At 46.0% G+C, this 26005-nt stretch overlaps 1 protein-coding gene across 1 annotated transcript in view; it reads left to right on the top strand.

Moving 5' to 3' along the window:
• LOC138521129 (fish-egg lectin-like) overlaps window positions 1–26005 on the top strand; it is a 141349-nt gene that overhangs the window by 74088 nt on the left and 41256 nt on the right. The window contains exon 3 of the mRNA XM_069633698.1: window positions 1989–2328. Coding sequence (XP_069489799.1) covers window positions 1989–2328 — 340 coding nt within the window. The remainder of the gene's footprint in view (window positions 1–1988; window positions 2329–26005) is intronic.

Raw genomic sequence — 26005 nt, 5'->3', positions numbered from 1 at the left:
TGATTCCCATTTGGAGCAGTACGAAAAGGTCCTTGGAATAGGATACACCATGGGTAAAATGAGTTAAAATTCTGCTGGTACCTGGCACTGGAGAGATTTAGGAGGAGGAAAGTCATTGCTGGCAGGGGTGCAAGAGCAGGGGAACAATTGCACATATTTGGGGTGGATTGCCTGAAAATCCAAAGGCTCTGAGAAGGAATCGTGTATCTTATAAAAGAAAATACAGGTATCACCCTAGATGGTACAATGTTATTACATCAACAGTCGTTTTTTTTTTACTGAATGTGTTACCTCTCGAAAAAAACTAATCGCTAAATATATGGGGTAGTGTTTATGGGTCTATAAGGGGTAAGGGGAAGGGAATAATGTTAAATTAATAGGGGTGGAGAGAGCAAATATGGTAAACTGAACTGCCCCCCACATTTTTTGGGAGCAATCAAGGCTCTCTACACAAACACAAGAGTCCAGATAAGACTGAACGCAGATGGATTGCTATCAAGAGAAATACCCACCCAGAGAGGACTAAAACAAGGATGCCCACTAGCTCAAACGCTTTTTAACCTTTTTGAGTAGGAATTGGTAATGAAAACATATGGATCAACTCTGTATCAGTGGGGGGAGGCTGGCCAAGAGTAACCTGGAGTGATCTAGTTTCGCCGATTGAAAAAACACCAGTGGTAGCAAAGCAGGCCTAAAAGTAGGGCTGGCTTGGATTATAGGTTGGGTCATGGGTGTGCTAGAAGGGTGTTTTGCTTTGTCTGCTCCGTGCAGGGACCTCAGACTCACGCACCCTATTACACGGGTCCAGCAAATTTCTTGGACTCAGAGGCAAGGAATCACACGTGTACCAATAGTTGAAGATAAAAATGGCTCTTTATAGGCCTTTATTCACACACTATATACATACACACACACAACTGGAACATAACATAAAATAGACAATACATAAACATAGAAAAAGAGCATCACTGTTAGTATGGTTGCAGAAGACACCTTCACCTTGGCCACAACACTGCTTAGTCCCAGAGTAGGTAGGCAGAGAGATCACTCATGCTAACAGGGTCTGGAGCAGAGCGTCCTCCCTGTCAGTGAGACTGCATCACCCGGGGTCCAATTCTCTGACTTTTTCATGAGGAATTCCTCTTCTCTTTATAGGGAAATCCCAGTCCCTTCACGGTTACCAAACTGCCCTCGGCCGAAAGGGGAGCAGACAGCAAGCATTGGGAGCAAAGAGTGGAAAAATCCAGCTAGAAGTGGAAAATCCCATCTTCTGTCCCTCGGCTTCATTCCCAGCACCCCTTATCACTGCACCTGCAAAGCTCTGACTAGCTTTTTGGCTCGTCCTTCAGCAGACAATACAACTACTATCCTCCAAAGTTAGCTCATCTGACATTATGTGACCTTGCAACCGTTGCAGAATTCACGTTTGCTTACTGAGCCCACAAAAACGTAGATATTCATTGCAGTAATGGAAGTGAATGTCCAAAATTGCCGCGCACCGGCCCAATGTTATTTAGCTACTTTTCACACACGCACTACAAAGGGGTACCGGCACATAGGCTTTTTCTAGCCATATACACTATGTTGCAAGCCTCCTCCCAGGGTGTGTGTACTTATGCATCCATCATGCAGGAAATATGGGCAATTGGGGGGCAGCAGAGGCAGACCTGCCAAATTGAGAAATTGGGAGAGTTGTGAACGACAGGGAAGATGACAGATTTGCTGACAGGCCAGCACCGCTGTAGGGCTGTCCATGCTGCACAAAGCCCGTTGGGAATACTAAGAAGGTCTATGTAGGGCAGGGTGTCTCTTTTGGGGAACTATGGCATTGCACTTTTCAAGGTAAGTGTCCGCTATTGATTAACATACGATACTGCTTATGTTAAACTTAATTCCATTGCACACATTGAATGTTGGTTTGAAGAAAGTAGTTCAGACGCCTCGCGTTTAGTTTATTCGCACTTCTTTTCTGTGTGTTTTCATTTCAGGACTTCTAAAGCAGATTGATGCAGGTGGAGTCCAGTTTGTCTCTGGTGCCAACATGAATGATGATATTTTCTGTCTGGGCGACAGTGCAACAGTGTCGGCAAAAGATGGCTCTCCCCAACCCTGGGTCCACATAGAAGGGAAGCTGAAGTACTACTGCTGTGGCCCTCTGGGCTGCTGGGGAGTAAACTCAGCGGATGACATCTACTTCCGCTTTTCTGTAACCCCAGGCTCCTGTGGTGGTTCCAGGTGGCAGAAGGTGGAGGGCAAGCTATCCATGATAGAAGTGGGCAGCAACGGCTCTGTATATGGCGTGAACAGTGCAGGGGATGCATATCGCAGGTATGGCAATGGTTTTCAGTTAAGAAAATTATAACCATTACGGTAGTGTTTTATATATCATGCTGTATCATAATCATTTGACTTATCCCTGTGCACCGATTACAGATGTTACAATTACCCGGGTTCAATGTTATTTCATGGAGCATTAATTGCAGTGATTACATATGCTGGTCATACTACATCTGAACCAATGCCACTTGTTTTTCCAAATGATGGGGCTGGGGATGCACAAGCATTGCTACATTTGTCCAAAGGGACTCCACAGATATGCAAAAACATCACATACAGATACACATTCTGGACAGTCATGACACATCTAATATGGAGCCATCATGATTGTGCTGAGCACTTGTCTGGGAAAGAGAGCAACTGTGAAGGAGAGGACTTAAGAGAATGCTTGTATTGGGCTGTGCGAGAAATTCATTGATTGGAACACATAAGCACTGGGCCAAGGTGTGCTGAAAAAGCCAGACCTCATTCTCATGGGGCAGTCTGGGATGCACCAGATCACACAATTCTCAAAGCAGAAAGGATAAGCAAAACAACAGGTCCATTCAGGTTATTCATAAAAACCAAAACACCTTATTACCAAACTAGCAAGAACCTTACGTGCTAGCCATAAGGCTAAAAAGATGTACACAAGCAGTAGGTCCCTAGGACGTTTGGTTCCAAGGTAATAAGCAGGTTAACATTAGTCCACAAAAATAGCGCTAGACACAGCAATATAGATGATTTTAGCCCTTATTCGACATAATTGTGAGTGCAGAACTCACATTGTGGCGTAGTGTCCTGCAGCTGCAACAAGCAGAGCTGAGCCCTGCGAACTCTGTGACTAAACCCCAACATCCCCCAAAATTATCTGGTAGAAAGGAACCAATATTAGATTTTGATAGATATTCTGACACTGAAATGGCCCTTCGCTGGTGGTAGAGATATCGGCCTAAAGTGAGATCCCTGGATAAGGAAAACCTGTCCGAAGAGCAGAGCCCAAGGCTCCAAAATGCGAGTGGCTCCCAAGAGGTCTGCTGCTTTTGCCAGAGATTCAATTGACAGTGAGGAGGGGGAATTTCCGGCCAGAGGAGACCTCCAAACTCCTCACAACTCTCTGTTGACTTCCAAGCCTGGCGCACTGAAATCTGTTTGGGGGCAAAGGAGCTTGTGTCTAGCAAGAAAAGAAGCGAGTAGACTGAGGGGAGTTTGCGACCATCCTGAAAAGCACCCAGAACTTGGTGAAAAAATGTGGGCCCCCGAGCGGGCAGAACCATGACGTGGAGACTGAGGCTAGTGTGATCGTGTGGCTGGGGTAGGGCGTTCCAGGCCAAGGTTTGGGACAGCTTGATTAACAAGAGAGGGGGTGAAATAAACATTAGGGCAACAGGGCCGGAGAACAGGGACACCCTTTACTCTTTCCCAAGGGGTAGCGAAAGTGACATCACACGACCCTTGACCTCTGATGACATCACCTGAAGTGATGCCATTTGACCCCAACCTGAAGTGACATCACGGGAAGCGATGGGGAAGTGGTATCACATAGCATTGTTTCTAAGTACACTACAAAAAATATGGTTACAATATCACTGTAAAGTGATATACATTTCATACAAGAATGGATCACAATATGGTGTGCGTATAGGCCCATATTACCAAATTACTGCACATGCAAGCAGACGTCCAAGGCCAAACGATAATGATGTGTTATTATATAGCACTTACGCGGAAGCCCATGAGCCTCAATTTAAAAAAAAGAAAACGTTTTCCTTCTTTTTTTTTTAGGGATAACAAGGGAGACCTCAGGGGTCGCAGGTGCGACCCCTAAATGACGTTCATATGGTGAGCCTGCTATGCAACATTCCCCCTAGTAGTGGCAGTAAAGCAGGACCTCACAGGGAGAGACTGCCCTCTTTGGGACAAGGACTCCCGTTCCATGAAGGAACTCCCTGACCTATGAGCCCCTCAGAATATGAGTAGGTCCGAAAACCCAGCCTGTGCAGAACACTGTTTGCTACAGTAACACCACTTCCAATACTCATATCTACTGAGAAGTGGAAGAGTGAAGACAGCATGAAGAGTGCAAAAAGGTTAGAGCCCAACCATACTGGAAAGACGAAGAACGGAGGAGTGATGCTGATCACTCCTCCAGGCAAGGTAGCTAATACTGTGAAGCGTATGAACAACGGAGTAATGAAGAATACTTTAAGGAGAGTGACGAAGTACTATGATGCTTTGCTCGGGAGGGCCCAGCTAAACCACATAAAAAATAAATGAAGGACTTGTCTTAGTGAGTCATCACAGAGCAGGGGAAGCCCGACTCCACAGGAAGAATCAGTGATGACAACTGACAAAGTAGAGGTAATGAGATCGGGAGACCCGGGAGAAGAGCAGGGCAGGAAAAATACAGTAAAGCAAATAAAGATTACTATGGGACTCCTCACACTCGTCCCAGTACCTGTGTAACCAGTAAAGCAAGTAAATAATACAACAGGACTCATTGCACTCGGATTTGCGGCCCCAGCTAATATAGTAATGAATATCAAGAGACTTGTCGTACTTGTACCAGTAGTTGGGAGCACCACAAAGCAAGTATAGAGGGTCAAAAGTCTTTGTCTACCCATCCCAACAACTGGAAGTGCTAAGAAGAAAGAGGTGGGAAAAGGGACCCGAGATACTGGTCCCAGTGGAACGAAAGATTATGAACACAGTAAGGAACACCTTCATGCTAAGGAATGGTTGAAAGTCACTAAACAAAAGAGTGTACCCTTACTAATTCTGTTCAAAACCACAGAGATTTAAGGTGGACAGATATTTTGGTCTCTGGAGCTGTCCACTAGTATATTTACAATGAAGTTAAGTTTCTTTATTCTTGAAATCCTACGGATGAATCAGCCGCTAAATGCAGATTACCACCCACTTAGTGAATGTACAAGATGATTCTAAAACATATATCTGTTGTTGTAATTACTTGAAAATAAGTAAAAAAATAAATGTCAAAGTAGCAAAAAACTATAAATCAAAAGATAATTGTGAAAAAGTATAATCTTATATTTTCAACAGTTAGCATGACAAAAAATAAGCATAATGCATATAATTGGGTACAATTTACAATAGTGTGCAAACATACAAAAGAACCTATTAGAAAACACATATATAACAAAAGCAAAGAAGCAATGCTTGTTAGTTAAATCACTATCAAAGCAGTATTCTTAAGGAGGGACTCGAATGCATGTAAAAAGTTAAATTGGTCCATTGCATCCTTGATCCCAAAGTAGGGAAGTTTTAGTTATCCGTGATATAACAGAGTAATTTTCAGAAAGCAATGTATGCTGCAGGGTCATTGAGTACAAGATATCTTATCCTTGCCAACGTGACAATTGTTAGTTAGACAAAAGAATCCAATAACAGGGGTACAGATGTTCAAGTCCCTGTGCTCTTCACGTTACAGCGGTGATATGCTGTGGTAAGTCCACCTTCATCAGGGTTCCAAATCGGGGACCCTGTAGGGGGATCATAGCTATCTAGTGAGTGGGGTTGTGCTGCGGGTGCCTGTATTACTGGGGCACTATATTTGTGTGGATCTATTCTCTCAGCGCCGGTCAGGACGCTTACCTGCCGATGCTTCAGATCCCAAGTGCTCGGATTCAACCCACGCAGGACTAGTGCCAGACACCAGGACCAGTCATGTAGATAACAGAAAATTGCGAAGATTCACAGTCAGGTTCACGTGAGGGTGTTTCTACGGAAATTCAAAAGAATGAGGCTACATGAGATGAGTGCCAGTATCTCATGTGATAGTGTGCAGAGATGAACATACCTTTATGCAAAAAGATTCAACCATAGGCACATAGTTGGAAAAAAACAAACAGCAAGGTGTGTGGTACCTGCATAGGTCTGGATGCAATTTCATCAGGCCATGGGCATCAAGTATTGGCTGTTAGCCAATTTCAATATAGGTCCTTGGAGTTGACTCCTAGACAGGGGGCAAAAACAAGGTAGTACTATCCCGCATTAAAACAGCTGTGTGGGTTACATTGGTTATTTGAAAAAAGCGGGAAAGAAAAGGGTAAGGAAACCTGTGTCATAGGATTATTGAGGTGTATTTAACGAGTTTAGTTAAATTGCAAAACTGGGTGTCGAAAAAGGTGAAATGCAGACACTAAGCTCTCACTGAGCACACAGTGCTGAGGTGCACGATTACAGCATTTAGAGCAGAGGTAGCCGTGGCGTATGTTGATTGATTCGTGAAGACGCCAGGGCTAACCTCTTGCTCAGCACTTTAAGGCATGTATCTAGTGCCGAAAAAAATATATATAATAGAGCTTACCTGTTGCTCAGCGTTTATTCAGCCGCATGAGTCAGCTGAAAAACTTGCAGGCGAGAAGGGGAAAGTGCGTTGTCTTGTCCGTGCAGCCCGGACCAGAGGTGTGCGTGGGCGGCTTCCTCAGGGAATTTAGCCTGTTGTCATGGCGATCACGCGTGCGCAGTGGTCGCATTCTTTTGTTTATTCATGTTGTCATGGCGATCGCGCGTACTAATGGGAATTGCGCTAGCTCGTCCAAATGGACTCAAGTAACAAGGGGAGCAGAAACACAGAATATGTAAGTGCCATTAAGGCAGAGGTATTGTTGATGAGTGAGAGTCAAGTAGGACTACCATTTCCCATGAAGTGGGCAGTCATGATGTTATTCATTGTGTGTGGGCGCCAGTTAGTCAAAGGATAAGGGCACTGAGATGTATTAGGCGTAAGGGGTATCAGGAGTGTGTGGCTGGATGAGTGTAGCAAATTAACAAGGCGGGTTTCTGGGAGTCCCTCTGCCAGGCATTAGTCCTGGTTACGAGAGACTTACCCAGACTCTCAACCTAAGTTACTAGGGGCATCCAGACGTGAACCCCTTGCTCACTATTCTTAGAGAGGTACAGCTCTTCCCTACTGATGAGGTTCAACCAGACTGAAACACGTGTCTGGGGATGCTGTTGGTACTCTTGTTCAGAGGAGAATTGCCTAGCATTTTGGTGCTGGACTGCCCCAGGGCAGGACAAAGACTGATATGTTTGGGATATTTCTTCTCTGTGAAAGATAATGAGCTAAAGACTCTGGGTAAGTCCCTCGTAACCAGGACTCCCAGGACCACCCTTGGCAATTTGGATGAGTGTAGCGCCATCTAGTGAGTGGCGGATTCCGTGGCTAAAAAAACCTGTTGAGTGCCGATGAGAGGCAGGATGCAACAGGCAATTGGTAATGCATTGGGACCTGGTAGAATGAGTGTCAGAAGGTGTAGCTAAATCATTCGATGCTGCACTCAACGAGGGGCCTCAAACATGAGTGTTGAGAGAATGCTCAAGGTGGTAACTGTGTATGGGTGTTCAGGTCTACAGGACAGGTTGGAAAATCTCATTTAGGCCATGATAGTAAGTGTAAAGCCTGTGTATCCATCTTGTTTTATTTTCTCAACTACCCACCAAAAGATGTTGTTGGGGGTATGATTGGCCGTCATAAAGTGTTTCACTAGGGGTGCTGTTAAATGTTTACATCTGATGTTCGACCTGTGTTCAGAAATTCTGGTGTTAACTGGTCGTGTGGTTTGGCCAATGTAATGGAGGCCGCAAGGGCATTCAATGCAGTTGATTACATTCTGGCTCTTACAATTTGTGAGATCCCCGAGTGTCCATTTTCGTCTTCCAATTTGGAAAGTACTCATCTTTTTTGTGAATTGGCAAGCAACACAGTTGCTGCAGGGATGGTGGCCTTGTAGAGGTTGTAAAGTACGAGTGGCATTTTTGGTCGGTTGGAATAGAGAGTGTACCAAGTGTTCTCTGATATTCTTGGCCCGTTTGTAAGAAAATATTGGGCTTGGTTCATTCGGTAAGTTTAGGCGTGCTATGTGCCAAAGCTTGTTAATAATTTTCTTTGATTTGCGAGGTGTGGGTCCCAAAAGTTACAATGCAGGTCATGCGATCTTCTTTAGTGTCAGGATCCTCTCGTTGCAATTGGAGAAGGATGTCTCTGTTGCTGTTGCAAGCTCTTTTTTTGGCCTGTTCTAACTGTTTTTTGGGGTATCCTCTTGCTGGTAGTCGTGTGGATAAACTCTCAGAGTGTCGCTTGTAGTCCTCAGGGGAGGTACAGTTTCGGCGTATTCGAAGATATTGTCCGTAGGTTAAATTATCTTTGGTATGAGCCAGGTGATTGCTGGCGTAATGTAGTAAAGGGTTTCTGGCCGTTGGTTTTCGGTACAGATCACATACTAGTTTACCATTAGTGGGTCGTATGGACAAATCCAAGAATTTGATTTCAGAGTTGCTTTGGTCAATGGTGAACTGGATATCAGGATTGCAGGTAATCAGCCAGGTCCAAAATGCTGTGAGTTGAAGTAGAGTGCTAGTCCAGATAAAGATGACGTCGTCAGTATAACGATACCAGTTGCTTATCTGAGATTGCCAAGTGTTCAGATTAGAAAGTACAAAATCCCTTTCGAATTTGGCCATAAAGCGAATTGCCAAACTTGGGGCAAAGGCTGAGGCCATGGCGGTGCCTGTGATCTGCAGGTATATTGAGTTGTCAAAAGTAAAAACGTTTCTGCGAAGTGCTATTGTCATTAGCTCCAAGATGAAGTTTTTAGGGGTCCTGTTTGTTGAGGGATCTGCAGTTAACCATTCCCCTGCAGATTCGATAGCTTCTTCCTGGGGGATACTAGTATAGAGAAACTTGTTGTCCATACTGACCAGGAGTTGCTCTGTCGGGTTGAATTCCAGGCCCTCAAATATAGTGATGGTGTGTGTCGTGTCCCGGGGGTAAGTGGATGTATTTGTACTGATTGGTGGTAAGAAGAAATCGACAAATTTACAGAGTGGTTCAAGGATTGACCCACATCCCGAAACTATCGGGCGGCCTGGTGGATTGACAGGGTCCTTGTGTATCTTGGGCAGTGCATAGAAACAAGGGGTTCTTCCAGGTGGTCTTTTCAAGAACTCTGCCTCTTTTTTGGAAATCCAGTCACGCTGTAATGCAAAGTTGACGGTTTCTGATATTTCTTGGCATATTTCTCGGGTGGGGTCTTTCCGGAGGACATTGTAGCTGTTTTGGTCGTTGAGTAGCGCCAGCACCATATGCTTGTATTGATTAATGGTCATAATCACAAGTCTACCACCTTTGTCAGAGGGTTTGATAATTATATTCTTGTTGCTTTGGAGCGATGTCAAGGCTTGTTTTTCAGCTAAAGCCAAATTGTGTTTCGTTTTGATGGTTCTCCCCAGAAAGTCAAACCATGCTGAAAGTGAGCGAGAGAGACGTTTCAAGAATACCAGAGGAGTAGGGTCAAGGACGCTAACTTAGTGAAACAAGGAACTTCAAATAAAGACAAGATATGTCCAAGAGAAGGTGGAGAAGGCCCCTTTAGGAATTAAAGGAACTGATTAATAATGCCACGAGGAACTATCTGAAGATAGACTATTAAGGCCGAAGGGAGTCATTCTCCTGGACGCCTTTTTTGGTTTGGTAAACACTTTTGATTAGTGGTAGGGTCAGCGTAGGTTCGTTTTTGGATGGAGGACAGACTATTGATTTGGAATACATCACTAACGACGAGCACCATAGTTAGATTTGTTAGGTAGGGCAAACCCTCTTTGATTAGGGATGTATAGGCCTTTTTTCTTTTATTTAAATAAATTAATTGGTAAAAATGCCAGCACTTTTTCCGCCTCCTTCTTCTGACCTACCACAGTGCCTAGCAGGAGAGAAAGTTTCAGACTTGCAAGCAGTGATCCATGAGACTCAGGCTGAAATAAAAAAAAGCAAAAGCTGCTGAGGTGGTCTGGAGACACACCTCTACCTCAATCATCATCTTCAGGTGGTCTGGATCAAGTTGGAGAGGGACAGGGAGGCCATTCCAGAGGGAGGCACCTGCAGAGTAAAGAGATGTAGCCCCGCTCTCTGCCTGGTGAAGTGTCTGACCCTCATAGAGTTGAAGGTGGCTGAGTGAAGGGCTCAAGACGGAAGGTGTTTAGGAATAGAGAGTTGAATGTGGTGCGGGCCCCGGCCCCAGGAAGCCTTGTGGACAATGCAGAGGGTCTAGAACTTAATCCATGCAGCCGCCGGGAGCCAGAGGAGAGATTTCAGGGCTGGAGGGATATGGTCCCTGGGCTTGACGCCACAGACAAGTCTTGCAGTCCTGTTCTGGATAGTTGCTGAGGGTGGAGAGTAGAGTAAGGCAGATTGAGAAAGTAGTCCAGCCTAGAGAGAACCAGGGCTCTGAAGACAGTGAGCTTCTGGGGCAACGTGAGGAAAGGAAGAGTACCTCTGAGGAGGTGCAGCTGGAAGTGGGCCTTCTTGGCAAGGTCTGTGATGTGAGGGGAGAAGGAGAGAGTGGCTAGAGAGGTGGGAACAGGAAAAGACTGGATGGAACCACATACATCAAGCAGAAACGGTCGGGAGCGGTGTTCCCTTACTTTTATTTTTTACTGCTAACAGCTCCACTACTTTTTGCAACCATTTTCACCATTGGTGAAGGGGGGATAGCTGAGGGACAACATGTTTGTTTTGGAAACAAGACAACACAGTGCAACACAGGTTTGAATCCCGATCCCGCTCTTAGAAACCAATCTCTGGTATTAAGCGTGTTATAAAAGAAAAATTATAATAATCATTTAAATTGAAGAATTGTTCTTTATGAGGTTGAAGCACACTTCTCCACTTTACCACCGGATATCAGTTACAGCTAAACTGAAATCTATTTCAACTCAATTGGCTCTCAACCAGCATGACTGCAACCCTTGTGTGTTACTGATGAGTCATCGAAATGTTGAACCAACCATTGCCACTCAGCCTCTTAGCAACTACAGACATATCAGGTGGACTTCCTGAAGAAACAAACATTGTGCACAATGGATAAAGTGAATCTCTGGAGTAGTTTACAAACTATGGGCCATGGCTGATTACTTTGCAGCCATATGAAAGGACAAACGGGGACCAACATGTGAGGAACACAGAATGGACAATATCCCCGGCGTAGCTGTGGGGTATTTCATGTTCTGTAATACATCATTTGGCTCAAATTGTGTTATATTTACCCACCAAACAGGATAAATACTGAGCCTACTTTAATTGCCAGGCATAGTTCAAATGGGGAACGCTAACAATGAAAATGATTGGTAGAGGCCTACGGTGTGGCGGTGGGAACCTTCCATCTCGCAGCATATAGCCGATAGGCAAGAACAGCAGACGGAATGTAGTTTTCATTGAGTCCAGAGAAATATTTTACCACTTGGACATCGTTTTATTTGATAATGAAGGGGTTGGCTGCAACATTCCCTTGTACTTGTGCATAATGGTTACAAAGACTGTTGTTTATGTTTCACGTTAGAGAATTGGGATGCAGGTGCTTCTTTGTTTAGTCTGTTCGAAGACGATGGAGTTTGAGTTGAGCATCCCTTTATGCATATTTGGTATATGGGAGTGATATTGGGTGTATCAAAACTATGACAGGTTTGATGTTAGGTATTTCATGAACTTGGAATGTAAATAGACTGCACAGTTAGATAAAGCGGGGAGTAGTCTTACAATATGTTAAATGATATACATAAGTTGATGCCCTACTTCAGGAAACCCACTTATGAGTAACAAGTGTCGGATCTTAGGGAGAACACCCTAAAATAGTTTTGCACTCTGGCTTCGATGGTCTAGACCAGTGGCAATATTGCAAAAAAATAAATTGCTACCCTTCGGTACAATGGGGGTTAAGATGGATTCAAGTGGAAGGTTTGTGATCCTATAAGGGGTTAGGGGAGAGGAAAAGTACACCTTTACCAACTTTCTTATGTGTGCACCCCTAGCATAGTGGTTAAGATATTGGTCGTAGATTAATTAAATATATACATAGTCGAATAATGTCCTTTTTATTTTTACTCTCAATACAAAATAAGTGACTTTTTAATTACATTATGATTAAAAAGGCACCTTGTTCGGATTGAGACAACAGAAATGACATTATTCTACTCTGCATATATTTAATGAACATCTGATCTTACCCACTAGACTCGGGGGGAACACATCCTTATGTCCTTAAATTCTAATTTACATACATAGTTCAAAAGGGCCTAAGGATTATATGACATAGCCTTCTAGTTGTATAGCAGCCCCATTCTTGAATGATAATCCTAAATAGTATACACTTCTCACACTTAAGGTAAGGTTGGTGGCCCAGGGATCCAAACTGGTAAACCACCTGTCTTGCAAATACACTGTTACTAGTTGACAAACACAATGGGAGACATACAAGATGGTGCTCAGAGGTAGTCCATGATCGGAGGGAAAGTGAACTAAAGTAGACCGGATTTAGTGTAAAAACAACATTGGGCTGGCAGGCTGCGGCCAAACTTGCGATTTTTCCCGGAAACTGCGAATGGGCATTTTACTGAGTAATTACGGCCCAGCCGGACCCGGTAATTGCCCATTTGCGGGCGCTGGAAAAAATTGCTACCCATTCCCATTTGAGCCCAATTGGACTCAATGGGAATGGGGAGGTCGGATGCTCCGGCACCATTCGTGAATGGTGCTGGTGCATCCAACATGCTCTGCTTGCGGGTGCCGGTAGGGCCGCCAGGTCAGACCTGGTGGAAGGGAAGGCACTCGCGAGCAGAACTCGTAGTTTGCCAGTCCGGTAACACTGGTACAGGCAAGCTTACAGTACCGTTGTTACCGGACCGGCAAACTTATAATGCGGCCCACGGTCTAGCACACTAAACACAGATTCATACCCTACCTTTTCCATGACGGTACCTTCATCCCAAACAAATGCATCCATAAATATCTTAAATCTGTGAGTACTTTATAGCCGATTCACCCCAGAGCATGTTTTCTTGCGCTAAAACAGCAGAGTCCATAGACAGCACACAGTGAATGGGTGCTCCAACTTGTACCAACCAACACAACAGCCTTTTTGTACCTTTTCCTACTGCTCAACTAACCCAAGCCCCTCCCCTCAGCCTTTTTCTTTATAGAGCCACGCACAGCAAGGGCAACATTAGGTGAAGTACACCATACAAGATCACCTCACCATACATTTTTCCTCACAGACACTTGTGAGGATTTGCCATTTGGCAACGGTGTAGAAGCCCTGGCCTTTTTGAATTTTATTATTTAATAAAATGATGTTGGTAATTCCGTCTCATAATGAGAAATCTGCGGATCATATTCCCTTTTCATAAGCTCCATGCCAAAAGCATATTGTGTATTTGTGCACTGCTGCATCAGTATCCCGATTCGCAATGCCTGCTCTACCAGTGGCACAGAGCAGATTCAGAAGTCACAAACACCCTCTTGATAACTCCAATGACAGCCAGGTTTCTGCCATAGTGGCACAGCTAACTGTAAATAAAAACCAACCCCGAGTTCGGGTTTGGTGGCCAGCATCTCACTTATCCCAGCCACATTCAATTGATATCACACATGTCACCCCATGAGGCCCAGTTCAAATGTGGAAGGGTTATGTGTATTCATTCCAGAAAAGGCTACCCGTGCCCACTGGAAGGATTGTAGCCTTGCAGGCGATTGCCTCTCTTTGTTCCTTTGTAAGGGCAAGCAACCCCCTTTCCCCAGAGACTTTCAGTCCACAGGAAGCTGGCCTGGGAACTGGAATCAAAGGTCACACCATTCACAAAGGGCTAGGCCTCACACCATGGTGCTACATTTATAAAGGCTTTTGATTATATTAAGAAGAGGTGGAGGGCTGCAGTGTGAGGGGGAGGGTTGATTTAGTGTAGCCAGGGAGATATCTGTACAATTTTGGGAAGATTCCGCCATTTTGTGTCTCTGCCTCTCTCTCTCTCTCCTTCCTGTCCCCGCCACTTCCTCTGGAGCAAAGCACTTTGGGTGTGATGGCAGAAGGGTAATGTCCACTCCTTTCAAGAGCAGGGATTAAACCCCTAAAGCAGGCTAGATTGAAAGAAGATTTTGATAGCGGGAGAGCAGTCCTTTCCAGAGTCCTTCAGTTGAGAAGCGAGCTCTGTCCCCCAACCATGCACAGGTTCCATCAGAGAGGACGTCTGATGCTAGACCAAAACCGCTTCTCTGCCAGTCACCCTGTTTCCTGGGACCTCACTGTGTTGTTGGACTCCCCAGAAGGTGTGTTCCAGCCTCCCTCAAGGTTGGGAGCTCGAAAAAGGACTAACCTTGGCCATTGAGGCCCTGGAGTGGGACTTGCAGCACGTGGGAGCCAGAACAGCTGAGATCCCTGTTTTCGATGTCGACCTGCTGCGTGCTGTAAGCATGATCAACACTGAGCGTACTGTCAGGAACCTTCGACACTGCCTTTTGGCGTTCATTGTTTTTTTAACCACAGTTTGCCTGTTCAACACTGTTGGCCGCTGCGTCTGCTGTAGCGCATCATTGCTGCGGCTCGAACGAAAAAAGTACTGCTGCCTTGCATTTCTCAAGCCACTGTTCTAAGCACCTGCGTCTTGATCACCACTCCTGTAAGTCAATCAATCCAACCCTCGTGTCCTGAGGACAGCAGCCTCCGGGCCTTTGCATCGACTTACCTGCGTATCATGGTATCAGCTCATCGTTGTTGAATCTCAACCGCCTACCGAACCTGGTGACCAACCAATCCGCACAACTTAAGTAGGCTCTTTGAGACCGCAGCCACCTTGCCCTCAACCCCAGTTTGCTGTTGGACCACCATGACTGCAGCATCTTCAAACTGAAGAGAATCCATGATCGACATTGAGATGTCTGGTTCGACGCCGTCAGACCACCAAGACCTTTGCAAAGGTATGATTGACTAGTATCTGCCCCCTACTCTATCTTTGGGCCCTAGATACTGGATAGATCATTGTAATCCCTTCCATTGTAAAATGTTGTCTACCATTTCCTGAGAAGCATTCTCAAATCTCAGCTTCCCACCACAAATAAAGGTGAAGTACTATCAAAATTCTTAACCCAGCCATCACCAGCATACTCAGCATATTAGCCCCAATCAATGTAATAAATGCAAACCTACATACAAGCTGCCAATATGTGGTACAGTACCGATCTGGTCCAATGTGAAATGTCTGTGGAAAAGAACCAGGAATGACAAAGAAAAAGGCCACACCCAAGACACTTAAAATCCTATATACTAAGATTTCACAAGCCATGGGGGAAAAATATCACTGTACATCCCTAATTTCACAAGCAATTCACCAAACAAGGATAATGTCTAAATCTCTTGCGATACATTAAGTAGCGAGTAAAGTTACCTTCAAATCCCATTGCGCCCCCAACTTTGCATCTATGTTATAAGGCTACTAAATATCTCAGCATCCAAGCAACCTTGTCAACACTGTCTAGGCTCAGCCCCATCCAAGAACTGCATGCGGTTCAAAAAATAAAGCTTCCAACTTCACGATTGAGACGTGCACAGCTTTCCCCACCACAGAACATGTTACCACCCTTGGATCAGACAAATAGGGTGATGGTCCATTTGTCGTTTCGACAAGCATCTGCTCTCTGGGATCTAAGGCGTGCCATAACGATGCCACTGACTGCACACCTGCAGAAAAAGGTTCTATGCCAGTTTTGAAGCTATGTGGGAGCTAGAAAACTTCAGGCCTTACAGTACAATTCCAGACCACACCCAGTTATCAAAACCACCCAGGACATACCACACACAAAACCCACCTTAATATACTTGCAGTACACAGTAGAAAATTACGTTGTGCTCCTTTTAAAACGCTCCAGTATAACACACATGGTGCTACTGATAATTTGATATTTCAGCTAAGACCAAACAGGATCAGCACCACCATATCACAGATTGAAAACATCTCATTTGGTTGCCTCGGAGGGGCCTCGCTATCGCAGCTACTCTTAGATATGTATATTCAACCCATGACGTGCCTCATTTCTGGCTTGGTGACAATGTAGGACACCAACACAAGATTACAAAGTGCCCAAGGAACATTACCTAGTGGATGAAGGCGAATAATAGGTGCCTGAACGACATGGCAACTTAGATTCTAGTGGCCAGAGCATATTGAAGTAGATACTTTAAATCCTGTAATCCCAGAAACTGTTTTAAACCCCATGCAAAAAGTGCAAAATCATCAGTTGAGTGGACCTATATATTTATATGTACACACAACACCAAGAAAGTTATGGCAGGTTTAAAAAGGTTTGACAAAAAACCTTTCACCTCAAATGTAAAAGTAGGAAAGTTCATTTGAACCAGGTCACACATTCCACAATGCCACCTAGTAGACATTTCTGGAAGTTCACCTCCAGTACTGAGCCACAACAGCAAGGCATTGTGGGTATTAACATCAAATCAAATGCAAACCCTTTTCTCCCGAAAAAATGGTCATTGAATATGAGGGCAGTGCTATTTTATACATAGATTTATCAACCCAAGACATACACTTTGAAAGGCTGTTGTGAGAAACCTGAAGGATTCTCACCCGCTAGTCCCCGGGGATCTGTCATCCAGGTGGCCAGGACACAGCCATCGCTTTTGCATCCAGTTCCTGGGAGTGGACCAGTGCGGGAGGATTACCTGGATGAGGGGTCTTCTGGGAGTGGAAGTGGGATACCGGATAGTGAGATGTATCATCCCCTTCCCTGTAACACCCGATCTGTATACCTGACATGTCCCAATACAATGGTCAGGCAGGGTCAGGCAATTACTGATCATTAAACACACCGGACTTCCATCACACTTCCCCCACATGGATAAAAGGCGGAGCACGAAAGTACACTCTGAGCAAGGCAAGGCACACAAGGAAGCATCAGTTCCAAGATGGCAGTTTAATACAAGGCGAAAGACGGCAAGACCAAAGAGGATTGTAAAGAGGGAAGTGCCCTTGACCTTTACAACGAAAGACCGTTACTTTCATGAACCTTCGAGAATAGGAAACGTAAGACCAGGAATCAAGGCTGAAGAATCCTGCATTGTGGGTCGTAGATACCGAGGGCTCTACTGCGTCGATAGTCAAGGTGGGGAGAATCATTTGCCGCCATGGTATTGTCCTTGGTGCCTACAACAAAGTAGCACCAGTGAAGTCAGCACTGCCGGTGAATTGCAGAGACTGATACCAGACCGGTCTGCGTTGAAGCCAAGGTTGCAAGCGACAACATTCTATAGTGAAAACTGAAGAGAACAGTGAATGAAGCGCATGTGGCAAGCTAAGTCAACATAATTAAACAGCAGATGAGTGATTAAACTTTGAAGCCAAGATACGATACTGTAGACAGAGTGGTCCGGTACCACGTGGGTGCTCATTCGAAAGTCTCTGTTAGGTATCCAGCTGAAAGGTGGCAAATGTGAAAAGTGATCAAGATTTGTGAAATCGAAGTGGTCCTGCAACGGGTCAAGCAAAACCGCATGCATATTGGAAAGTCTTCGATAATTGATGAAAAAGTATATGAAATTGATCTGAGCCAAACTGAGGGGGGATCCAAGATCTGAGCCCGGCTGAGTGGGATCCGAGATCTGAGCCCGGCTGAGGGATTGCCAGGGTGAACAGAGACACCCACGATTGAAAGCATTGTGATAAGAGAAGCATCTGAGCCCGGATGAGGGGATTCAAGGTGAAGATCATTGTGTTGAGAGGATCTGAGCCCAGCTGAGGGCTATCCGAGGTGAATAGTGAATCGCCTCAGAAATTGAGTACTTGTGAAAATCTGAAAGAGGAAAAGAACTTATCGTTTATTTGTTGCATCAGGCCCTCTGAATGAGGAGACTTTGAAAGGCAAAGAGACTTGGGCACAGAAGTCCCTGATGCTAATGATTGAACTGTATCCTCATGCTAGAGAAGCCAGAGACTGTAATAAACTCGAGTGTACCGCCTAATCCCGTGCTGAAATGTGGGGAAGGGAGGCCAATGGATTGAACATCCTGACATGTCATTTTTCGTAACATTGTTTCCCACGCTATTTATATTTAGAGGTAAGGATTGGCAATAGGTTTATTAGTAAAGGCCCTTTTATTTTGACAAGATACCACTAGGGCTGCGTTATTATTATTTGATGGGCTTAGCTTGCTCCCATCTGTAGATTTAAGATTAGGTAGGTGTTTTTCAAACCCTTTTTAAGTTCAATAAACACCCTTGAACTGTGGCCACTTGTGTCTGTCTTACTGTTGATTCCATGCCTTCCTTACACTGTCAGAACAACGAGATACCTCGTTTCACCCTTATCAGGGATCATCAGTGCAGTATAGTCCTGACAGCCTTGTAGTTTGAGCATTTGGCCATGTTTTCAAAACACCAAGAAAGTTATGGTGGGTTTAAAAAGGTTTGTAAAGAAATTGAATATTTTACAACACTAATAGGCTAACAACTATAGATTTTGGCCTTAACCCGTGGATACAGCTTTCAACCATGTCCACTGCATATTACTGTAACGCTCACCTGGTATCCACGGGGACGTCACTCAGCCTGTTCTGACCTCTTACGACCTTGAACCCTTCCCTGGAGTCTACTTGACTGGAGACTGGGCCTGAAACACAGGATTGGTAGAGTTTAACTCCCTATTGTCTCTGTGTGCTTGAACCTCTTCTTCCCCGGGGTCCAACCCTTCCCTTTGATCCACAGCTCACCTTGTTTTCTTGGAAAGTGTGCTCTCCGTCCTGATTTCAGCGCAGAGGCGCTTTGATTGATGTGGGCTCATTGCTGCTTAGTTACTTCACTGGCAAGAGTCCGACAGGTAAGTATAATGAGTCTTTTGAACAGTTCTCTAACTTCGTTCCTTTCCTTCCTTAGATGATGGCCGGCGTCCGGGGATGGCGACGTGCTGCTGAGATGAGTAGCGCTGAAGGTGAGTGAGAGCGCGATGCATGATGAAACCCTTTCATATTTGTATTGAACTGAGTTCTTTTTCTGTGAGCCTCATTACACGGAAGGTGGTAAAGGTTAACGGTCACCGGTAAGGGTACCAACTCCTATCGCCTTACTACGAGGTCCCTTTGCGGGACCCGACCTTAACGCCTGGTGTAGACCAGCCGTTAAAGTTGGGACCCGCAAAGGGACCTTGGTGCTAATTACGGTACCGCAATTTGCGGTACCGTAATTACCGCCTTTCCCATTCCCATTATGCCCTATGGGGCAAAAATGGGAATGGGGAAGGGCCATGGAGAAAGGGGGAATTACCGCCCCGCCAACCTTGGAATGGGGTAGTAATTCCCCTTTTCTCCATGGTGGTACCGGTATGGTACCGGCGGCAACCATGGTGCTAATAGCACCATGGTTTACCGCCTTCTGTGTAATGAGGCCCTGTGTCTTTTAGGTGCCGCAACGTTTTCAGCGTGGATGCCGGTTATGAAGAAGAAATGCAGTAAGCGCGGTATGCAGCGCCTCTAGATGTTTCCACTCTAACCTGGAGTGTCTTTTCCCTCTTGCAGATGGATGAGAAGTTCCGGAGACAGAGTTCCCCCAGAGCGGCTGGGATTCAGGTAAGTGTTTGAAGCTCGTACAGTCTTAAAAAATAAGCGAAGATTTGCTGAATACTTACTAATGCCTTTTTTCTGTTCTTTTCCCTTTTCCTTAGGAAGCGGCGTGCCGGGATGGGAATGACACTACCAAAGATGCCAGCAGAACAGAAGGAGCGATGAATGATGGGCAGAAGCGCCGCAAGGTAAGGCTGTTCCTAATGGTGTTCTTGTTCTTGCAGGAGCTGAGCGCAGAAGAAAGATGCAGGCCTACCGGAGACCGATCCGAACACGGTGAGTGTCAAGCTGCAGGTGCAGAAAACACAAAGCATGTTTCTCAGCCTGGGTGTGGCTTAAATAGTCTCTGGGTATCCCAGATGTTTCTGGGCTAAACCACACCCAAAAGACTAGACTGCACATGCAGTTCTGGAAACCGAAATATGTGGGGGCATCCATCTTGTCCCCATCAATGCACTACAAGTCCAATCCCCAATGTTATCCTATGGGAGTGAGTGAGTCTGGTGCCACAAGCGCCAAGTCTGACTCCAAGTGGGTCTTTGGAGGGATGGAGAGGCCCTTGAGGGCCATGTAGGTGATTGTGGCCTGGCTCCAGCCTGACATCTTGGAGGGCTGGGGACATGAGGGGCAGGAATCATGACAATTACATACACTGATCAGGCACTAGCCATGGACTTTAGCACAATACTGGCCAGTGGCCACATTCTTTGTCTGTGCCCTCTATTTATTCTAACATATAAATGGGCCACTAGCCATGGCCTTTGACCTTGAGCAGAACATGCCCACTGTATATTTTAAAATAATAAAATAATAAAATAAGCGATGGACTTTGGCCATGCCCAGTGCATATTATATATACTAACGAGCCACTAGCCATGTTCTTCAACACAATACTAGCCAGTCGCCACAGCCTTTGGCTGTGCCGATTGTTAGGGAGAATTCACAGAAATTTGCTAATTCCCTCCACCTTAGAGACCCCCAGCAACTTTGCACGATTTTAAGGACTTGATTATTTAACCTGGAGATAGTGAGACCCTTTTTTCCCCCTCTCTCATGTATTTTAATGTGCTTTTTTAACTCTGTTTCTTTTGGTTATGAAGTCTGACAAACTCCATAGGCATCATCGTTTACATTGTGTCACACAGCACCTTCAGTGCAGTGACACAGGGAAGTCTTTCAGATTTCCGAAAGGTTGAAATACCTTCTCTGGGATAAGCTACTGTTTCCCAGAACAGTAAAGTAAAATTGACTTTACTTACATTTGTAAATTTCTAGACCCAGCACACACTATCTTACAAAAGGGTGCTAGAAGGGTTACTTTGTATCCCCTTTGTCTAGCTTCTCATGTAACATTTTTATGTTACCCTTTCCTCGATGAATGGCTGGTGGCAGTGGTTTACTTTTAACTACCGTGGTGTGCATTTACCGCGGGCTGCGTTCGCAGCTGCAGTAAAGCACCAATGTGTGCCATTTTTCTCAAAATGGCCCCCGGTCGTCTTTTTTCACCATTTCTTTGTGTAAAGGTCCTTCTTGAGATTTACTCTGCGCGCCAAACCAGGTTTGGTCCCTTTGTTCATTTTGCCTTTGGTGGGTTTCTCGAGTGAAGCCTGCCTCTGGCTCCAGGGTGTCTGGGGTAGGTAGGAAGTGAGAGAGGTACCCAAAACTCTCTGTGCTTAGTCTCCTAGGAGACGGTAATGCACTCTTAGGTGATTGGCCGGCTGACTGTCCAGCAAGGACAGCCACCCTCCTGGGTGACTGACAGCTAGTCTGGAATGAATGGGAGAAACCTGCATAAAAGGCAAGGCATTTTGGCTTGGAAGGCAGTGTCGACCACTGGACGAAGGAACCGAAGAACTTGAAGAGGACGCCTGCTGCAACTCCTGGACCGTTGGTTTACCTGGTGAAGCCCTGCTGCTGTGCTGAAACTCCAAATTGGTATCGACAGAGAAGGCCCTGCAAGGACGACTTCTCCCTTTGAGTTCGTGGGACCAATCAACTCCAAAGTAAGCCAGCTGTGTTACGCTCACGTGGTTCCCACGGGGGCGTCGACCGGAACTGGGCCGCTGTTATTTCCACCAGCGTGACTTGTAGCGCCGAGATGACTGACTGGACTGGCCCGCTCAGCCTAGTTTGTCTGGCTCGCAAGAATATTCTTCTGCAAAGGAGAAGAGGATTTAACCACCCGTGGAATTTAGTGTCAACCCACCTTCCCCACTCCCGTTGTCTTCCCACTGATCACTCTTGATGTCCCCTCCTTCGTCTCACCTGATGGTTTGGAAGGATGAGCTCTCCATCCTGCGTCGACCGCAGGGGCGCGTTGATGATCAGTTACTTCACTGGCGTAGAGGAATTGGCGAGTTCCAGTATTGACTCTAAAGTCCAATTGTTCATAAGAGTTCAAATGTCTGCTCTTCACTCTGTCCGATTCCTTGCAGTTTGCCAATTATCCACTCAAGGATTTTCAAATGGCACTCAGAAAGATTCAGGTAAGTCTATTGTGTTTTTTCCCCTTAGGGGCCGGGGTACGGCGATGAAGCAGAGTTGACTGTGCCGACCCGAGATGAGGTGAGACCCCCGTGGTAAATCAGGTAAGTTTTGTGGGGGGTAACTGGTATTGTCCTTGCTTTCTCCCCTTAGGGGCCGATGAAGCAGAGTTGACTGCGCCGACCCGAAATGAGGTGAGTACCTCCCGTGGTAAATCAGGTAAGTCCTAGGGGGTAGCTTGTATGGCCTTAGAGAGTCCCCTTGCTCACCTTGCTGTCTTTGTCTCCTTAGGTGTCGGAGGGCGGCTGCGGGATGGCGAGAGCGTGATGGAATGCTGAAGTACCGCCAAGCAGGTGAGTTCAGCGCGGCGCCGTAGGAATGCGAAGCAATGCTTCAAAGACTTCTGTCTTTCAGTTCCGTGGCGAAATGGATCAGGATTCAGGTAAGGATTAAAGTTAAAACTCCTGTTCTAACCTTTATCCTTTTTGTCTTCTTGTTTCAGGAGTCCCAGGACTGAGGTGGGCATGGCTGAAGACTGGAGCTGCTGAAAACACTGAGCGTTACGCTGCAGCAAGCAGAATAACGCGAAGCACGTGTGGCTGTCCGGGCGGGGTTTAAATAGCCTTGGAAGAAGATCCAGGTAAGTATTCTTCCACAGCCCGACCCAAGTAACAAAATAGTCCCTTCAGTAAAATAGTCCCTCCTAAGCCTCATTTGGCTTGAGTCTTCATGCAGCATGGTCTGCCTCAGGTGAGGATGCAGCATGGTCTGCTTCAGGTAAGTTATCAATAATGAGCCTGGCGCCCATGGCGCCAGGACTGACTTTATGTTTATGAGCCTGGCGCCATAGGCGCCAGGACTGTACCCAAACAGCCCCTAACTGGGGCTTTTGGGCATGCTCCAAGTGCCATGATGCCTGCTTCCGGGGCTGCTGGGCCTGGTCTGGTCTTCCGGGGGCAGGCATCATGACAGCACTCCCTCTCAAGGCCACTCCTAAAGTCGTTCTCCCCCTTGGCCGTGGTTTGTCTGGAAATTCCAGATGGAACCTCTTCACTAAACGAGGTGCATGCACCTGGTCACTAGGTTCCCAAGACCTTTCCTGTGGACCATAACCTTTCCAGTCCAAAATATTCTTGACTTCGAACTCGGGCTCCCCGTCTATGAGGATAGGTTCAGGTGGAGTGGTTAGCCTTGTTCCTGGTTGCACTGGCTTCAAAAGAGACACGTGGAAAACGGGATGGATTCGCATATGAGCAGGTAGGTCCAACTTGACGGCCACTGGGTTAATAATTGCCTTGACAGCAAAAGGTCCCAAATACCTGGGGTTAAAGGTCCGAGTCCCCTTGAGTGGTAAGTGCTTAGTGGCTAACCATACTTGGTCCCCTAGTTGGTATTGAGGGGCTTCACTTCTGTGCTGATCCGCATCCTTTTTATATTTTTCCTTAGCCTTTTGCAAATGGATGGTTGTTTCTTTAAAGGCTTGTGTAATAACAGCGTGGAGATGATCCACTGCGGGCCTCTCTAAATGCTGGGGTGAGTCCAAATCCGAGGTTCGAGGAAGGTGCCCATAATTGGTAAAAAAAGGACTTTGTTCAGTTCCTGAGTGTACAGAATTATTGTACGCATACTCTGCGATCCACAGAATGTCTTTCCAATTCCCCTCAGACTGATGTAGCATACAACGGAGGTACTGTTCAAGAGTCTGGTTGGTCCTCTCCGTTTGACCGTCGGTCTGAGGGTGGTGACTGGTCGAAAGCCTAACATCAATTTGTGCCAGTTGGCAGCATTTCCTCCAAAAATGTGAAAAGAATTGACTGCCCCGATCTGAAATTAACACTGAAGGAAAGCCATGCAGGCGGACAACATTTTCAAGGAATTCCTTGGCCAGGATTGAAGCTGAAGGTATCCCTTTTAAAGGAATGAAGTGGCCCATTTTAGAAAAAAGATCTACAATAACTAGAATGGTATTGTAACCTTGGTACGGGGGTAAATCCGTGATGAAGTCTAATGACAGGGTATGCCAAGGGGAAGGTGGTATGTCTAATGGTTGCAATAATCCAGCAGGTTTTTTCTTTTGCCCTTTATTTTGTGCGCAAATGCCACAAGACATGACAAATGACTTGACATCCTTTCGCCAGGTAGGCCACCAAAATTGCTTCCTAATTTTAGCTTCGGTTTTTGCAATACCCGGATGCCCTTCTATTAAGGTGTCATGGTAATGGGAAATGACAAGTTCCTGTAGTTCCTTTTGCGGTAAAAATAGCCGGCCTTGGTAATAAGGTAAGTCATCGATGACAGAGTACTCTGGACCTTTCTGTCATGATCTCTGCTTCCAAAAGGTCAGGACTTACCCAACTCCCTTGGAAGCAGACCCATAACCCAGGTTCCGAGTGCCAACCAGTCCCAATTGGGACTTTTTGGACCCTGTCCTGGCGCCAGTGGTACCAGGCTCATAAATATGCCCAGTCCCAGCGCTGGAAGCGCCGGGCTCATAATGCTTGGGTGGACTTACCTGCAGCAGACCATGCTGCTTACTTACCTGCCAGTTGAACCTCTAATCCTCTTCTGTTTGGGACTACTTTCCCTGTTGGGTGGGGCAGGGGCCACTCCCTAGGTTCAGAACACTGGAACTCTTCTGGAAAGCAGGAACTCTTTTCTTACCTAGGCGTGGCTGTGGAAGGAGACACCTAAGCACCACAGGAGGCTATTTAAACCACAGCCGATGGATGAATCTTGCTTTGTGTTATTCTGCATCCTCTGCAGCAGAACGCTCATCGTGTCTTCTGCATCTGATCCTGGGTCTAAGGGAAAAAGGCTTACCATCCTGAATCCAGTCTTCAGCAACACCTATAAAGACAAGAAAGAACAGGTTAGCATTACGGTCTTCAGTGACAGCGCTTCTCTTACCTGGTCCATCGGCTGTCACCAACGCCTCGCGCTGCATTCCGGCATCTGAAAGACAAAGGCTTACCAACTCTTCACACGCTCCGGAGGCCTTCGGCGCTGCATCCCGCATCTGAAGACAAAAGAAGGTGCGTTTAAAGACATTGGGTAACTTTATTACTCACGTGCCATTACTCCTTCCCACGCCGAACCCAGTGGGTATTCCGGCACCCTTCAGCAGCTCCGAACTTGTACCTGCAAGATAAAAGGACAGTTAGTGCGCATCGTGAAGCAGGCAACAAGCGCTTACTTACGTGCTTCCAGGCGCTTCTACTCCTCACACGGGTTCCATCCTCAACTCACTTCAGCCCGTCATCCGCCATCGCCGGAACCCTGCAAAACAAGAGACATCATTACAAAAGACTTTTAAAGACATTTGAAATACTCGGAACTTACCGTTCGTGCAGTAAACGACGGACAGCAGTCCTCTGAGGTCAAGAAGCCTGCACCCTTATCCAGTGAAGAAACTGGTTACGGCACCCTGCCCCGAGGCAGATGGAGAGCTCGGCGTTCACTTACCTAAGGTGAGAGCGTTAACCTTTGGGGTTCTACAGGAGAAGAGAAGGGGAAGAAGAGAGAGACACCCAATAACCCCAGTTCATTAATCCCATATTTTCTATCTGCAGACATCTTACGCTTCGAGTCAGACATACAGTGCACAGAGGTCCAGCCCAAAGAGCCAATCGTGTGTTACACATCACCTTTGAAGATACGGTATTCGCCCAGTCAAGACCGGCGCCTCTGCGGGAATCAGGTGAGCGTTACACTTTCTTTGCCCAGTCCTGTAGGGCAACGGAATCAAAGAGTTGGTGGATCTTGTTTTGAATGTTCTCCAGTGTCTGTAT

This window comes from Ambystoma mexicanum, chromosome 13 (assembly GCF_040938575.1).
Source record: "Ambystoma mexicanum isolate Mex_15411 chromosome 13, UKY_AmexF1_1, whole genome shotgun sequence".
NCBI lineage: Eukaryota > Metazoa > Chordata > Amphibia > Caudata > Ambystomatidae > Ambystoma > Ambystoma mexicanum.
The sequence above is the reverse complement of the archived record's forward strand: the minus strand, read 5'-3'. Positions and strand labels throughout refer to the sequence as shown.